Source organism: Acanthochromis polyacanthus, chromosome 19 (assembly GCF_021347895.1).
Source record: "Acanthochromis polyacanthus isolate Apoly-LR-REF ecotype Palm Island chromosome 19, KAUST_Apoly_ChrSc, whole genome shotgun sequence".
Taxonomy (NCBI): Eukaryota; Metazoa; Chordata; class Actinopteri; family Pomacentridae; genus Acanthochromis; species Acanthochromis polyacanthus.
In genome coordinates this window covers 24821380-24840347 of record NC_067131.1, presented here as the reverse complement: position 1 = coordinate 24840347, position 18968 = coordinate 24821380, and the positions used below count along the sequence as shown (strand labels likewise).

At 40.7% G+C, this 18968-nt stretch overlaps 1 protein-coding gene across 1 annotated transcript in view; it reads left to right on the top strand.

Annotated features, from left to right (window-relative positions):
- The window catches only part of gas7b (growth arrest-specific 7b), an 82182-nt gene that overhangs the window by 51055 nt on the left and 12159 nt on the right, over nt 1-18968 (top strand). Inside the window, 6 exon segments of the mRNA XM_022196767.2 lie at nt 982-1071; nt 3769-3884; nt 4114-4188; nt 10423-10501; nt 13677-13805; nt 16152-16275. Coding sequence (XP_022052459.2) covers nt 982-1071; nt 3769-3884; nt 4114-4188; nt 10423-10501; nt 13677-13805; nt 16152-16275 — 613 coding nt within the window.

Sequence of the window (18968 nt, the reverse complement as noted above, 5' to 3'; positions counted from 1 at the left end):
GCTGCAGGCTGTTTACCTCTGGAGGTTAATTGGAATGAATGTGACAGAAGATAAAGCTCCTTTTGTTTGCCCTGGAGTTAAACGTGGTGTCTGTCTCTACTTTTTCTAATGACATGTCTTTTCACATATTTTTTTGAAATCTGTGGTTTTTGTCTTTTCTTCTTTCTCTTGTCATGAAAACTTGACTTGGCAGCTGAAGACTCTGCAGAGCGAGTTTTTCATTTTCATTGCAAACTACAGTTTTTGTTCTGCAAAACCTTGAAGTGATGATTTGTCAAAGCAGCTGTGAGACCTGAGAATGTTACTTTCCCATATGAATGTGTTTCTTTAGGTGGAGCCAGTCGAAAGGCTTGTCCTCTACCTTCTCCACGAGCATAAAAGTTTAGAGAAAAACTATGAAAGCAGAGAGTATTAGAGTGCCATGCACTGTATATAGTCTGACAGAACATATCCCCCGAGTGCTTTACAGCAGGGAGGTCAGCAGCAAAGACATTCAACATCACTGCTGCTGACAATTAGCAAGCACCACGATAATTAAAGGCAATCTTTTGGAATTCATCTTGCTGATTGCTGTGAGCCAAAGTAGAGTACAGTGTTGTGCTAGAGAGTTCCAGAATAAACCTGAAAAAAAGGCTGCAAACTGCAAAGGCTTTCTATTGGAAATACAGTCCCCAAGGACAGTGAGCACACAGAAAAGTGAATAAACAATACTGGGTCGATTGGAAGTGTCGTCTTTACTTTGGCGTCTTCTCGTAGCTGCAGAGATGAGAGTGTTGCCAAAGCAACAGAGTGCAGACTATCTTGAATACCAACGCAGAATGTGCATATCTGTGTGTGCTTGTGTTAACTGCCTGTCAACACATAGAGCACTACCAGCGGTGGTGAACAGTTCAGTGGCATGAAAGCAAAGTTGTTTGTCATGATCCTGTAAACTGCCCCATTTAACTACCCTCCCTGTGGACCTCTCCCTCTCTTCTGCAGATTAACTGTGTGACGTTTCCGTCACCTGCCTGCATGCCCGAGCAACAGCTGCTGAAACCAAACGAATGGAGCTACTGTGACTACTTCTGGGTAAGTTTACAACATGTCAATATGATGCTTTCACGCTAGAAGGCACATCACACCAAAAGTAAGCGGCAATGTCATAGTTAAGTATTCAATTTTTGAAGCTGAAGTGTACCAAAGACAGTTTCAAAAACACAAATTTGGACTTTTTGGGTGTTATTTGTAATACACCTAAGTATCCAATCCAGTCACTGAGCAAAGTGGAGCTTTCTGTCATTCATTTTCTTCAGATCACTTCCTGGTTCATACACGTATGTCTGGATTACTTCAATATTACAACTTGTCATTGTGTAGCGTAAAATACTTTTACAATGCTTGACCAAAGTTGCAGCTGGTGTTCTTGAGAGTGTTATTAAGGGGCTATAAATTGATTGTCCTGCCCCGTTGCACAGATCTTGACATCCAGTTGCTAGGTACATGCAGTTTGCACAGTAATGCAGTCACATCCAGAAGTCCTGCAAGATTTTCTCCTGTTAATACAAAAATTGTAAACCGTTGTTCTGACTATCCAGAATCTAAGAGAGAGAGAGAGAGGGTCACAGTGAGGGTAAGTTTAATGGGGCAGTTTATGGATCATGACAAACACACAAAGGGGAAGACGAAAAGACGGTAGATGAGGAATAAATTCCTCAATGAAAAATAAGTCACAACCAAAGCAAGAAAAACAATGAACTGTGTCTCTGTTGACACTGCCACTCTCCCCAGTAAATCACTAAATGAAAATCCCTGCGAGTCCATGGGAACAAAACAACATCGGGTCCTTTTCATCTTTCAACATGACTCCGTATTCATCTCATCCAGGCTGCACTGCACACTGAGAATCAGCATCGGCTTTAATAAGATCCAACACACTGTGCAGCAGGATAATACATTACATGTAACCGGCTGCAGCGCCGTCAGCCAGCTGGCCTGTGCTGCCGTGTTTGGACATCTCCCACCCCTGCAGTGTAATCTCTACCAGGTGTGGCTGGCGGGGCTAACACTCTGTAGTCATGCCGACAGAGGTGACCACACAATAGACAGAAAGAGTGAGTAGGGAAAGTGGGCGGCAGAGTCAAGAAATGGCAGGTTTGAAAGTAAACTAGAGATCGACCAATATGATTACTTCAGGTCTGATGTCAAATGTTACATATTAACAGCATGTGATAGCAAGGTGCATGTCATTCAGAACTAGACTTCTGCTTAATAAGGATTATTCTAACTTAATATGTACAACAGAAATTGAGTGATGATGTTAGAGAGTCGATGCTCTCCTGTTTACTGTGAGACCAATTAACTGAGATCAGTAATAGTTGGTCTCCTGCAGTGTTCTAAATCTTTCTTTGTTCTGTTTTAAATTTATTGTCCACCGAAGCACAAATCTTATAGCATGGTTTCTTTTTGTTCTCCAGGGTAATCTGTGACTGCCTCCCAATTTAACCACTAGCCGTTAGCATAGCCATAGCCACTGTAAAAAGTAGCTGTTGTCCGGATTTGTGGAGATGGCTGTTCAGTTTTATGCAGGTTGTGTCTCTGCTAGAGAGACACATCCGTCATTTAGAAGAGAGATGTCCTGTCATCCATCTTTATATACAGTCTCTGATTTCAACAACTAAAAGGATCATTCTAAGCAGCAATGTGGCCTTGTGTTAAAAATAATTGATTTCCAAGTCTGAGATTAAGTTAAAGTGAGTCAGAGTCGCTTGTGCTGTAGCCCAAACGCTCAAATAAAAAAAGCCTTTCAGACGGCAACAGCTCGTATTACTATCTGTTATGTAAAGCATTTATCGATTTTCTTTAATGCACTTGAGGACGATGGAACGAGCTGTAAGCACCATATTCCAAATGCATATGTTAATACATGCAAATATTTTTATTTATAATACATTTATATGATGTATTTTCTATTATATAGGCATATAATGCATATGTTTTATAAGTTAGCCCTATAATATGAGTGTACAGGTAGCATACAGTCCTTTTGTCATATCTGTTCTGTTAAAAAAGAAACAACATCTTACTTAATGCTGCTCAATACATTCATTAAAAAAATTAAATTGAGAATGAAACCAGAATTATAAACTTGTGGCCAATGAAAACCACAATTATGTATGCTGAAAGATCGCTACAAACTGAAACTGCTGTTCGGCAAGCAGTTTACTGCTGGATTGTTGGAGCTCCATCTTGAAAACAGCTGCTTGTTTATGTTAGAAAGATTGATAAGAGGTGTGAGAAAACTTTAAATATGTGCAATATAAAACCCAAACAATGAGCTGAAAGTGCCTAAAATGCTTTTTCAGAGCTGAGGGAAGAGGGAGAATTGGGTCATAAGTCTCTGTTGGATTGTGTCTATGAGTGAGGCATTTGAAATCATACACAAAAATGTAAGCTAGGACAGTGAAAAATCTGATTACCTTGACATGTAATGATGCATATGCTAGTAGACAGATTACCCTAGTTCATGGAAACACAAACTAACCAGTCAATTAATTGTTAAGATTGTTATTAGTTGTTTATGAAGTGTTTAATTTCATTAAGCTAACTAAATGATATCCACTGTATGACTGTTGATGCTTCAGTTAAATGTGTCTGTATTTGAGGCAGCAGGCAGCCATTGGTTTGTTTCACTGAGCTACTTTGCTGAGGTGTGACGTTCTCATGTTTGCTGCAAAGTGTTTGTTTGATCAATGCATTTCTCGTGTGCTTGCTGTGTTTATCTCGTAGACCGATAAGAAGGATCCCCAGGGCAACGGCTGCATCACAGGATTTGAGGTTTTGCTACAGAAACAGCTGAAGGGGAAACAGATGCAGAAAGAGATGGCCGAGTTCGTACGAGAAAGGTATCCGCTTTTTAATCTGTCGTCCCCTCTTTTCTGTTTTTTCACATTGTGCCTGCGGGTTGCCATGAAAACCATGCAGTTGTCATTAAAACAAACTGTTTCCCCCTTTTTTTATGCTCATTCATGTATATCACCGTGTTGCACAACACAGAACACAGGAAGCGCACATGGAAACAGTCAGTGTTGCGTAAAGGCTGTGTGGTAATCAAACTCTCTACTTCCCTCTCAGGATAAAGATAGAAGAGGAATATGCCAAGAATCTCTCCAAGCTCTCCCAGATCCCTCTAGCCAGCCAGGAAGAAGGGTGAGTGACTGTGAAGACACTCCTCCTCCCTCTCTTCTGAGACGAGCTTGTCACACACATGACTGCATGAATCAATACTCAAAAAAATGCACGTCAACACTTGAAAAGCACTCTGCCAGACTTCCCACTGTGCAGCCGCTTTGGAGTTGCGGAGGCTGTAAATTCTGTGTTTTTTGGGTTCCTACCTCTTCAGTATATTTTTTATTATTAATAATGTGATACTTTATTTTACTACATATGGCATATTTCTTCCCAGGGAGGTCAAAGGTTGGAATTCGATATGAAAGAACAGCAATGAAGCCATTAGAAATTCTGCCAAGGATGATTGACAATCTGGGAAAATAGAGAAACGCCTAAAAGGAAACATTAAGGAGATGACAGTTGATTTATGAGTTGGTTAGCTGCCAACAAAATTTAATGATTTAATGATAATTTAATGAACTAAGCAACAGTTTCTTTTCATATTGCTTATGAGTGAAACTTTTCACTTCATATAATTTGTATTTAGAAGATGCACATTCTGGCCTTAACATCTGCTCTGAGGGATTTTGTGAGGTCTAAATTAAGTTGTGATGTCTAATTAGTTGGCCAATTACCCAGTCAGGTAGACAGCTCCTCAGTGAGCAAACCAGTCAAGCAGCCAACCAGACGAGACATCTCAGTGTGAGCCTCAGTCTGCAGGCCTGCCAGTGATGCTATGAAACAGCGCAGCCTTCTTGTAAACCTCTGGATGCTTTGATCTCCGTCCTGCAGCCCAGTCCGGTTATTAAGAGAGAGCGGAGCAGAGGAGGCACACACACATGGGAAGGTGGGGTGAGTGTTAGCAGTAGGAGGAAGATGGGGAGTCTGAGGAAACCCTGCGGGGGGAAAGAGAGTTTGCAGCCACTCCTCTCTTCTCCTGTTTGACAGCAGAGGGGATATCATGCTGAGGGCAGCTCTTTGTCTGATTCACCGAGGGGACACAGAAACATGGAAAGTAACAGGAAGCCGAGAGGGACATGGCTGGTGAAAGAGAAGAAGCTCCAAATGCTGCCTACCACTCATTTTTATTAAGAGATTCCTAAAGGAAACACTGCTTAGCAACATGGAAAACTGTCAGGGATGCAAATTACTCTGTTCTGAGATCCCTTAAGTATTTCATCACAATATAGCATTATCACTGACTGTGCTAGATGTTAATGAATAGGCTTAAAGTGTGTACTTAGTGCTACTCTGTACATAGTAGCTAGCTACTTTAAATCATTTACTATTATTCTTATTTTGAGTCGCAGTCTTTCATCTCACGCTGTGACCCTCAGATTCCTTGGAGCGTGGGGGTCAACTTTCATGTGAAATATTATCGGTCCAACCAAAGGTTAGCCCTGTGTAACCCGGTCTCACGGGGATTCGTGAAACTGTCACGTAAGTTTTAGTTTCGGTTTCGTGCGCACCAACACGATTTCGTCATGTTTTTCGTGCCGCTCACCACGAAATGTTTTTCGCTGTGGTAATCACATCTGAAAGTGGTTTATACCGGCGGATTCATGACGATCTAAGCTGTCCATCGGCGTATACTGCTTGTGTGATTGCGTTTGCGGCCGCCGGCCGCCGGACATTCTTGAAATTCCTATGCAAATTGGTAAGTGTACCACCGGCTTATGGTTAGGTTATGGTTAGGTTATGGTTAGGATTATGGTTAGGGTTATGTTTAGGGACGATGTCATGCAAAATATAGCGTTGGATTCGCCGCGGTTTTACATTAAAAATATAATATACACATTCTTTTGAAATACGTTCTGAGTGGCACGAAAAGTCCGCCGTTCAAAATACATTGGTGTGCATTTCGTGGTGAGCGGCACGAAAAACATGACGAAATCGTGTTGGTGCGCACGAAGCCGAAACAAAAATTTACGTGACAGTTTCACGAATGCTCGTGAGATCGGGCTGAAATACTGTAGAGGCACACCTTTTGGTAAAGTTTTCCTCTTCAATGCATAATGTATGGCCATAATAACATCATTTGCACTGACAATATATAGCAACAGAATTACCAAACATATACAAGATACAATGCAGGGAGTTACTGTTGTGTCCCTAACATAGACTGCATGTAAATGATGGATGTAGTGACCCAGCCTGTCCTCAAAAGAAAAACGACCACATAGGTCGTCTGTACACGCCCGTATTACGACCACATGTTACGTTTTGACGTTTCCAACCTCTAGCAGTTGAGTAAATATCGACACTCCGGTGTGTCAGCTGAAACGTCACCATAAACAAACTTTTGACTAACACTATCCCTGTCCCTATCCCTAACCCTAACCTTAACCATAACCCTAAACCCGTGTTGCAAAAGTGAGAATAAAGCCGTTTCGCGACTGAAAAGCCGTTTCGCGAATTAAATCCCGTAATGCGTTCGTTTTCCCCGTAGGGGCGCAAACGTTCATACGACCGCAGAGGTCGTATTTCCGTGCACGGTGCAAACGACCTCTGTGGTCGTATGAATTTGAGGACTTGTTGAGTGACCATAGCATCACCCACTGGATTGTGATCTAAGTTTTTGAAATCTTGTGTTTCACATTTGGTTTTGGCGCCATTGTTGTATTTTGAAACAAGATATTTATGAACAAGGGGGTGGATCTCACGGAGAATCTAGGAACACTAAACATGGAGACATGATAGTCCTGTCAACCACAATGCAGCCTTACTCAATGTACCCAACTTTATTGTCTGTTTTAGTCTAGAAAGGGATCATATTTTACAAAATTTACATAATGCTGTATTTCAATGATCTTCAATATTAATTGAAGGCATAAGATCATTAGGAAAAGTTTTACTGAGGTAACTGATTAAGTCAGAAGCAGGATAACTTTGTCTGACTTGTATAGAATTAGACTTATTTTTCCAAACAGAAGAGTTGCCTCCTGCTGGCTGTTAGAAAGAATGCAGGTTTAAAGGACATCCACACTGGCTTCACTTTTCAGATCCAGAGGCTACGTCTCAGAATACATAGAATTCCTCAGACATGGGTGCTCCCCCAAAATTATTTACAGTCTTCAGTGTGTCAGCCCCATACACTGTTACACTGTTTAGAGATGGATGTAGCCTCCTAATGACCAAATTCCAAACTTGAGGCTTCAAAACTGTAGTCTATAAACCAATGGATGATGTGTCTATAGTCATCTGTTTAAACAGTCTATGGACAACCCTCTCTCTCTGAAACTCTTTCATATCAGAAATCTGCAGTTCTGCTTCTTTGTGACTTGACTTGCAAAAACACTTCAGAACCCACCTGTTCACCAAGGCCTTCAGCGTTAGTTAATGCAGTCTCCACAACCACCACTGCCACCATTATTTTCTGCTTTTATGTTCTCCATTTGTGTAAAGCATCCATGAGTCTTTTCAAAGGCGCTATATAAATGCATGCTATTAGAAGTATTGTTATAGAGACTCTTCTCTATTTGGATACTTCATTTGGATCATAGAATTTATTAATGTGTTCACTTTATTTCACATTCTAGACAAAAACAGGGGGAACTCTGTAAATGAGTGAGCATACAGGCAAGATGGAGCAAGGCTTTGCCTCCTCTGCAGTGTTTACATGTATATAAGGTAAATCCTCTTCATATTAGCATGGAAACAGAGAGTGGGATGGAATTGTCCCATATAGAATCCAGATTATGCCAGCCAGCTCAGTCTGCCCACACCTACAAAAGTGCAACACAGTACTTTCATTATGCTCTCCCTCAGGCCCGCTCTGTTGTCAGACAGGACAATCGCTGTTTTGTTGGTCGGTTCCTACCATCCGACCGGCCACAGCCCAGAACCAGCCGTCTATTTATTCCTGAATTTACCATTTGTTTGGTAGAGATGTGGCAGGGGAGCATGTGACCACTTTTTTATATCCACCAGTTCTGCACTGTCTCAGTGGTATTGAATGAAGGGCGTGCATGGCAGTAGATTAATTTTCTCTGAGATACAGCATTTTGTTGGCAAGTGACTGTCCATAGAAGAATGTAAGACTGTTGCCACATGGCAGATATAAGGTACTGAGTGTGAAGAACATTTGGAGTGGAGTGTCTTTTACAGCTTGAAATCATCAGGCGCAAAAAGCTAAATTTCCTTTACCATCTCATGTTTTTAAGGTGAAAAGCACGTTGCACCTGTAGGAGCTTTCAGTTTGGCTTGTCTTCAGTCAATACCCTCTCCACATGCTGAAAATACAGAATTAACACGTATTGGTGGAATATAACACAGTTAGGGAAAGTGTGTGCCCATGAAGTAGCAATTTAGAAGCAATTTCATTGTGTCAGAGGCACAGCAGGGTCTGGCAGTTATAGAAAAATTGCTTTAGTAGTTACATTTTCTGTTCATAGGTTCTACTGCAGAATGAGATCATCTTCAAAGATTCACTGTTCTCAATGAAACTGTATTTTTTGAACAAGATAAAAAGGACAGGAGAAGAAATTATAATGAAAAATAAATAAAAAATCCTAACCTTGGAGTCTGGCGTTGGTAGTATTACAAGATTTCACGACTACAATCCAAAGGCTGATCAGATGATTGTCGACTGCAGCAACTTTCATGAGGGTTCTAGGAGTCATTTTCCTTCTCTCCAGAAAACAAACGATCATAAAATGACACAGAAATATTTAGAGTGGAGCTGCAGTAGTCAATTATTCAGTATTTTGATACATCAGTGTATCAGTACAGTCTTTTTTCAAGCAAGAAGGCTGCACATTGGTTGGTTTCAGGTTTTTAAATGTGAGATTTGCTGCTTTTTGTAGTCCAACACTATAGTGAATGGATCCTTTCATTCACTCATAACTAAACATGGATGTAAATGATACAGGTTTCAACGTTAAATATGATAATTTATCAAATATGAAAGATTTAGTAGAGGAATGAAATGCCTTTGGTACGAAGTTACACACAATACATTTTAGTGAGTGACACTGAACGTAAACAGCAATTTCTCTTTCTGTTCTATTCTTTCTTCAGTCGTGTCTTTTAATGCTTACGACTGTCTTCATTTTATCCAAACCACTGTAGCTCCTTAATGAAATATAAACCAAATGAGTTCCAGGCACACCAGCTTTTATTAATAAATGAATACATATGCAAGGTCTCTATTCTGAATGTCCTTGTGCTGTATAGGCAATATTTGCCTATAAAGGCCATAGTACTGAAATCATTTAACTGAAACCCTTTCAAACCTCTCACCGGTATGTCACTGTTCTGACTGTGTAAATATGTGTGCTTAATTATGCAGAAATATGTATTTAAAGGGATTACAATAGTTATTTGTGAATAGTCCCACTGCAAAACAGAGTTAAATATGCACTGACCATAGTTAAACACATTTCACGACCTGATTTAGTCTAACTGGACTGTGTGATTGTCAGTATTCCTGGTATTTTACTTTTCCCTAGTTTGCAGAAGGTGGTCAGGTACGATAAGCTGTGAAATCATCTCTGAGTGTGATTTTAGAAGCTCAGAATGTTTTAGACCAATTTTTGATGGCGTAGCGTTGCAGGTGCCAGACTTTACTCTGACAGCGTTAGGAATGTTTTGGATGTCAGTGTAAGGGAATTCCACACATGTCTTCCATTCAGAGCAATGCTTTGAAGTGACCCACTTACCCATAAAGACCGTCAGTTGTGGACCTAAAGCCTTGTGCCTGTGACTGCCTGCCTGTCTGCTGGATGATTGTTTTACAGTCCTCCTGCTGAAGGAATATGAAGAGGCTTTCAACCATGAGCCCCTCACTCTCTTTAATTCAGAACAAATGCCTGGCCTACTGAGAAGACAAGTTGGATGTGATTGTTATGTAGTGTGCTTGCTTAATTTGAACACTTCTCTTCTAAACAATATGAGTCTTCTCTGTGTTATTGCCCCCAGCTGTGTTTAAACGGTGCACTCACAGCTTAGAGAATAAGTGAACCCATATCTCATGTCCCATACATCCTAATCGTCAGTTGAACTGGCTATGGACCTCAACTCAGCCCTCTAGATTTACTGGTTGCTTGTGTGTCCGTGAACTTTTATGCTGAGTGCTCGTGAACCCATCCATGTGTGGATTACTGTGTGAGTGTGATAGGATTCACCCCGCTCCCCTTCTCCTGCTCTGTCTTACCCCCCATTTCCTTGACAGTCTTCCTGCCCTCTCCGAATGTGTCTACAAAAATGTGTGTGGTCCTCTGTTGTGTAAGATATTAAAGACACACACTCTCCCTCCTACTTATCTGTTCTCAGGACTCTGGGGGAGGCTTGGGCCCAGCTGAAGAAGAGCCTGGCAGATGAAGCTGAAGTTCACCTAAAGTTCTCCTCAAAGGTAATTCTTCACACTCTGCCGGCTGCAGCTTTATCAACTGAATGTCCCGCTCACAGTTTTCACATCAAATTGGCTAATGGATTATTTGCCTCATAGACAGACATTAGCTACAGCTAACTAGCAGTGCACTCACCATCTGCACAAACATAACATAAGCTACAATGTTAAAATCACCTGCCTAGTACTGACCCTATGGCCCCTGAACCAGGGCCCTCTGGAGTTGTCCTGTTGTGTCTGTATTGAATCCTCTGGATTGTTTTGTGGGGCCCTCTCAGATTGAGCTTTATCTGGCTTTGTTAGCTTGCTTGCATTGGCATAGGGGAAGAAAATCAAACAGAAATTCTAGGTTCCAAATTGTGCTCCTTTTCAGTAAATAAAGTCTCACATGTGCAAAGGACGGCTTGCGCAGTGGCTCGGTGGTTAGCACTGTTCCCTTGAGGATCCCCGGTTCAGTTCTGTCCTGGGATCTTTCTGCATTGAGTTTGCATCTTCATGTAGGTTTTCTCTGGGTGCTCCAGCTTCCTCCTTCCTCCCACAGTCCAAAAACATGCTGAGGTTAACTGGTGATTCTAAATTTTCTGTAGGTGTGAATGTGAAGCCCTGTGATAGACTGGTGACCTGTCCATGGTGTCCCTGGCCATCACCCTAAGTGAAATGGGATAGACTCTAGCCACCCGCGACCATAATAAGGATTAAGAAGTGTATAGATAATGGATGGATGGATGTCCCCAGAATGTGTTTTTCAAGTTTGAACCTAAAATGGCACAAATGTGGTAAATCGCACCATGTACTAAGCAGCCTGTTTCCGTGTTTGTAGCTCTAAATGCTGTTGAGCTGCTGCTGACCACACCGCCTTCAGGAAGAAGATTCTTTTTGATTGACAGTATTGAGCAAACTAGTTAACCTTGACCTAGTGTTAGCTTGTTGTGCGAATAAGCACAACAAGCTAACACTAAGGAGTTTTCTATTGTTGTGGTGGCATTTCCATCAAAATCGATATCGCGCGATCCGAATATTCGGCTCGTCACCGCTTCTCCTCATGCACCCGCCAACCCCCATCCCCGTCGGACAATCCAAATATTCGGATATTCGTCATTAATTGAGACCAAATATCCAGAGCCCATAAATTCCTATTCAGGCCAGCCCTAATCAGATTATTAATTTTGCGATCCGAATACTCAGATCCTCTCCCAATATTATGGCAAAACCAGTAAAAGTGAGATCTGTGGTGTAACTAACCTGAATTTTCATACAGTACACCAGGTTCTGCATGTCACAATAAATGTCAGTCTTTAAAAATGTTGTGTAGAGTACAAACTGAAGTGTTAGAGTGAGTGAGGAATTTCATGTTGTAGTCTGTGTGATTCCATTTTGGCTGTGGGCTTCACGGCCTACAGCACGTGTGATTCACTAGGGAGACAGTCTGCCTTCAGATGTAATTACATACAGTAAAGGGCTTCCTGATGGCTCCGTGGGCTGAAGCACATATGTGTGACACACAGACGTTGAAGCAACATTTATCATCCACCACTTTTTTTATCGTTTCAGTCATGTTTTCCCCTCAGTGAAAAGCAGTGGGAATGATCCCAGATGACATTTGAGCGAGGCATACTCTGTCTTCAAAACTTTGTTTCCTCAGCCTGTATGTAAATGTCTAAAAAAAAACGTGTTTTTAGAAACCATACCGGCCATAATTTGCAGAAAAGCTTTCAAGGGGGAAATATTAATATTAAATTTCAAGTCTTGTTTAGTTGGTTTTGACACGGGAGTCAAGAGAGGGAAAACGATAGATACAGAGCAGGATTACAGCTGGACTGTGGAGGAAATGGAGTTGGTGATGTTATCCTCCAGAGATGCACAGATGTGCGGCACTCTTCCAGGTTTTTCGAGGAGAAGGAAGGATTTGAGTGGAAATGAACTTTGAATGATGGGTTTCAGTGTGACTGCAGGAAGGAGCTGCAGATCTCATTCATCACTGACGGCTGGGACAGAACAACACATGCTTAATTAGGATCATATAACCAGTAATGGACTTGCTGCTCATATTCAAAAATAATATGCTCTTGTTACGTTCTTGACACTGGAGTAACACTGTTTTCTTAAACCCCTCTTTACCTTCAAGAACCCAGAAAAGGAAGCAAAGGAGAGTTGATATCTAATATTCTGGCTGTTGTTTGGCTCCTTCGCATCAAACCAGTTCTCTTCTAAACTAGCTCAATGTGAGATGATGATGACATAATGTGGAAAGCAACTAAAGGGAATGGAACTCATGAAGGTTTCTGGATAATTAAATCAGATATACAGATGGGGGATTAAAGTGATTTCCCTTTTTGATTGATATCTATAGCATCAGTGGAATTTGAATAGCACAGTTATTAGGTTGCAGCCAAGAAAAGAAGTTATTTAACTTCATTTTCACTTAATATGCATGAAGAGTTACAGTATCTGCATCTGGGCTTATATCGTCATTCAATGCATAAATCTATGTGACAAATCTATTCTTTTCTTTTATCATAAATCTGGAAGTAATCAAACTTGTGTGTGCTGTTGGATAGTCAACACAATGTGTCACGTGTATCACTGAGTGACACCTAATTGAAATTCATCTGCAAACCATAGCTCTATTTTCCATCCCACCACAGCCTGATGTCAGGGAAATACAATAGAATTGAGTGCAAATGACTTGTTCACCGTGTATATTTCTACATGTGTCCTGTTGCTGTCCTCACATGCCATAGGTCAACTCAATGCAATAAGCTGAGGAGCCAAATGCAGCTTCGGCCTACTTTATTTCAGCATCAGTGTGAGCCTGTCACATGAACAAGCTCATATTGGCAATGTTTTTTCTTCAGAATGCAAAGCTATGCGCTAACAAAACCCAGCTGTAGACTTCACTCGTGGGAACACAAAGCCTACGAGCCAATAAGCAGGGTGTAAAATTCCAAGAAATGAAGTGTGATTGTACTAAGACTACTGTACTCCAAGATGGCATCCCATTCATTCCAATGAAAGTCACATTTTTCAGTCTTTCACGTATTTGAGTTGTTGGAGTATTCACATTACATTTTCCTGCTAGAAACTAAGCAAAATTAGAATTTCTGAAACAAACTAATTCAGTCAGTGACAGCTATACAAATGTTCCTCTTGATTCCTTTTTTAAAACATTTTTGAGCAGCTCCAGAGTGAGGTGGAGAAGCCTTTTCTGACCTTCAGGGAGAACTTTAAGAAGGACATGAAGAGGTTCGACCATCACATCGCCGATCTACGGAAGCAGCTGGTTGGTCGCTACGCAGCTGTGGAGAAGGTAAAGACACGGAAACACACCAAAATATTAACAAGCACAGCAACTCTGAAATAAGGCACTTGTCTCCTTGCATATTGCTGCAGCAGGTTCTCAGGAATCATATCGCTGCTGATTAAAATTCCACGTCTTCCATAAGCAGACGGCTGTCTCCCATCTCTGGAATGTTTCCTGCTTTTTCTACAGTATATGTACAATAAAATGCAATTGGCTGAAGCCTGAAGGCAACTGCAAGTCTGTCTCACATCATTTGTCATCTGAGCAGCGGTCGCTCTGAGAAGGGACAAAACAGCTTCTCTCAGATAAACTCATCCGATGGACAATTGAGCATTTAAAGCAAGGCAGGAAATAAGAATCTGGCCATGCTGGTTGTCATAAGACAGCTGGAGAATGGATGAATACTGAGAAAGTTTGTAGCAGACTGCATTAGCACTGAGTTGAATAGAAGCAGGCTGTGTCATGATAATAGCTGCAAACTTTTAAAACTTGCATGAGAATAAAGTTTGTGGTCACTTAGAAATGCCCTTATTTTTGAGAGAAAAGCAGATTCAATGAAGATAACATTAAATTAATCAGAAATACAGTCTAGACATTGTTCATGTGGTAAATGACTGTTCTAACTGGAACTGACTGATTTTTATCTAGGGAGGTACAGAGGAACATTTCCAGCAACCACCACTCCTGTGTTCTAATGCTACATTGTGTTAGCTAATTGTGTTGAAAGGCTAAGTGATGATTAGAAAACCTTTGTGCAATTACGTTGTGAGTAAAAGTGTGAGTTTTAACAGAAAACATTAATTTGCCTGGGTGACCCCAAACTTTTGAATGGTAGTGTGCATACACCAAACCTTCTGGTTTAATTTTTATTACTCCGCTAAGGAATGGCGGAGTTATGTGACGATCGGCGTACGTTTGTCTGTGAATCTGTCTGTCTGTGTGCAACATTACTCAAAAACGGACCAACAGATTTGGATGAAATTTTCAACGGAAATCAGAAATGACACAAGGACCAACTGATTAAATTTTCACAGTGATGTGGCTTATAGTCTGGATCCATGGCTTTGTTAAGGACTCCCCATAGCTAATATAGCTGCCGACACGGCGTCTCCGCAACTATGACGTGAACACTGGGTCAGTTACCTGCCGATGATCATATGATTGTGATCCTACTACAAATTGTGATTTATCGGTTGGAAATCGTACAATGAACAAATGATTAAACTGTGGGGTGTTTCTGAGTCCCATCAATTCCTGCCGCCCGCGACGTATTTAGGTCAGTGATGTAGCAAACCCCAGCCAGTAAATGGCGAAGCTCCTGATGTTTCACAAAGCCTTTATTTACTTTCAGCTGTCAGCCTTATTTTGAACACAAATTCACCTTTCTGTCCTTCACTCATTTCTTCACCGTAAGAGCTTGTCCCCATTCCAGCTAGGTGCTTCTAAGTTTAGACACATCCTTTGCTAGACAGCAGCAGCGTGCAACCGTTTTCTGCCATCTTTACGTTTATTTTTGGACTTTTCAGCCGCATCTTTGTCATGTCAAGAAACCTCTTCTTAGATAACACTTCCTGTGCCATGGAATAGTTACAAAATAAAATGCCGTAACATTAAAAAGCACGCCTTCAAAATAGAAGCATGGAGGGAACGGTTATCTTAACACTAGCATAACAAAGGCTTGCCAAAAGTGATGAACTGATCAACAGACCTTTAGAAGTTTACACGTAATTCGGTATCCATACATAACATGCACATGCGTAACACATGCCTGTGCTCAGCACAAGGTCGTTTTTTATTAAAGATTTCATCCGTCGGAAATGATGCGTTAACTGAGCAGCTTTGGCGGAGTACTGTGCTCTCTGAGTGCTTTTCTAGTAATTCCTGCAGAGGTAGTGTTCATATGTCATTCACAGCCTGATTTCTTGATTCATTAATTTTTTTCCCCCTAAAACAAGGTGAAAATTATTTTTACTTCTGGCTGTTGCAGTATTTTCTGATTTATGAAGTGATAAGAAGAGATATCCAAAATCCACTCTGTAAAAACCCTTTAATTCTAATACCTCAACAAAATGAAACAAGAATGGAATCTAAATTTGTTTATGCTAGTTATCACATATTTAATGTTATAATCACTCACTGAGATATTTAAGCTTACAATTTCAGAAAAGTTGTAAAGCAAAAATAATTACCTTAGTGTATGTAATCATCTGAAGTGTCACGATGATTTCTATTAGAATGTGTTTTGTATTCTCCTGTTGCTGTAAGGAAAACATTTGCTGCCTGAAAATGAGCGGATCACTTTGTCAAAATAAGCTCTTTGTTGTCTCTGACTGAGTGTCTTATCTCCTTCAGGCCCGTAAAGCTCTGGCTGATAGACAGAAGGAGCTGGAGTTAAAGACTCAGCAGCTGGAGATCAAACTCAGCAACAAGATTGAAGAGGACATCAAGAAGGCCCGCAGAAAATCCACACAAGCAGGTTAGAGCCAGAGGTCCGAGGTCAATCTGCAGGGTCACGGATTCCCTCAGTGTTTGTTGTTGTAGGTAGCAGACAGCAGTTCTCTGTGTATTTATATTGCAAGCTACCATGTGTGTGCGGTTGGAAAACCTCCATTTCTGAGGCTGATCAGTTTTAACCCTCTGATTCTATTCTTACAGTTTCCTGTAGTTTTGTGTAATTATGTAGCTTCAGGTGTTTCTTTAGATATTTCAAAAGCAAAAAAAAAAAAACGTCCTAAACTAAAACTCTTCCACCAGAACGAACTGTCACAAGTATAAAACTAATGTTTCTGAACAAATTTTGGTTCACTTTTCTAAATAACCTGTAAATCTAAAAGCTTAAAGGTTCCATCAGTCCAGCGCCAAGAGTCATGGAAGTTTGAAGGAAAATCTGTCATTGTCAGTGGAATAAACACAACTGATGGTCCAGGTGTTCACTAAAATGATAGAGAATCATCCCCATCACGTGTTTCTCATGACCAAACAGCTGACTGGATTGTTCGGCCCTACCTCTAACCTTAAACACTGACATTAATGTGATTGGCTAAACAAAAACTGCAAAGAAAATACTTTTTGTAACATTGAGGTACTGTCTATATTGGAAATGTGGCCTATGATAACTTCCTCCTCACCAGAAGTCTTGTCACATTCACTATCTTTCAAAAGTTTGGGGTCACCCAGACAATTTCATTCACTTTTATTCATGTGCTAACATAATTACACAAGGGTTTTCTTATCATCAATTAGCCTTTCAACACCATTTGCTAGCACAATGTGGCATTAGAACACAGGAGTGACAGTTGCTGGAAATGGGTCTCTGTACCTCTATGTAGAGATTCCATTAAAAATCAGCCGTTTGAAAGAAAATGGTTTTCTTTGAAAAATAAGGACATTTCTGAGTGACCACAAACTTTTTAACGGTATTGTAAGATCTCAGCAAGACAAGCAGCAGTTTGTGTCAACGTTTCCTTCGGTTCAGCTACAAATCAAACTGCACTGACAACAGATTTGACACATTATAATACATACAGGCCTCTAAATCATACGAATGTAAAAAAAAAAATTGGATGAAATAATACAAATGAATTCCAATACTTATCCCAGCAAAGCTCAGTGTGCAAAACATTGAGGTATTAGCTTCCAGCTATTTGTTGCCGCTGGCTGCTGCTGTATAAGGAGCATCACTCTAACATCCCTGTACGTCACAGTGAATTGTAATTCCAACAGAGCGGAATATCTTTTCTAAGAAAACCAGCAACTGTTCTAATCGCCACGAGTTTAACAGTCAGAATCTCCCAGGTAGTTTTCCTCATATTATATCAATAAATTATTCAAATTTTTCATTATGAATCAGAACCTTAGGAGGATTTGGAGCAAGTTGCTGCTGGAGAATAAGGTATCCCACAGTCAGTAGGCTGCTGTTTCACTGTGTAAATGCATATTCAGTCAACATTTCATATCTTCTGCTGCTGTTTATATTGATTTCTGCTCCGTGTACTGAGCATCTTGGACACATAAATTTTGGCGATGCAAAATTAAGTTCAGTTTCGCCTCATTTCATAGTTGTGGCTACAAGTTGGAACATAAAGTCTGCAAAGAGTTATGAAAGGATTGAGATTAAACATGCAAATCTAATGCGATTCAGCTTGGATAAAATGCTAAAAAGCCTAACATCAATTTCACAAGCCAAAAAACAATTAGCAGCATACAGTTTGGAAAGGGATGCATTAATGAAGCAGAGTGCATTTGTGTCCTTACATTAATATTAATCCTTAAAAACAGAACTATGCTTCTTAATTTTCATTTGCACCCCTCCTTATTTCAAATACAGACTGGTTTCTGTTAAAGTAAGTGTCAGTACAGTTCCCTGTAAATGGTTAACTTATTAGACATTAAGCCTGAATCCTCCCCCAGTGAGTGGTCACTTGAGATCTGCTGTGAACCGAGACACTATGTTTGTCTTTGTACATGAGTCATGAGCCTTATCAGCAGTGTGAGCCAGACTCTTGAGCTTTTTTAATTTCTATGTTGAAGAAGGGATGGGAGTGGAGAGAAGAGGAGCGGTCAGAAGCATTTTCTCCTCGACTAGTCTGCGTTCGCACCAGACTGACAGAAAGGCGTGGGTGCAGACTAACTCCGGTGCCCTTGGGGGTAGAGATACACTCACACATACAGGCACGATAATAATCCGACTGAAGAAAATATCCATCCCACAGTCATCTCATCTATCTGAGGGATTACAGATGTAGAGAGAGGAATCTGTACGATAAAGTTTTTGTTTAATGATTAGGACCCCCTCGAAAACGAGATGATTCATCTCAAGGGATTATCCTGTGAATAAAGAATAAAAGTGACTAGTTCCGCTCTGCTGTTGTACTAGGAAGGACGTGAAACTAAAGGGGTTGCAAAAATGAAAAAACATTTGCAATAAATATAGCCTGGCTCAGTTAAGTAATCTCAAGGGTTTCACTGTTGGCCCAGTAGCCAGAGAGACACTTGGCTGACATTCTGTTGTACAGTTACACTATGTTGTTACAGGCGTTTTTTTTAAAAAGTCATGTGTCAGAGAATAAGACATCTTGGGCCAGTGTGCATCAAGTAATGTTTGGATGGTGGACGGGGTTAAGAATGGTGATGGTGGTGAAAAACAAATAGCCAAAAATGATTAATAAC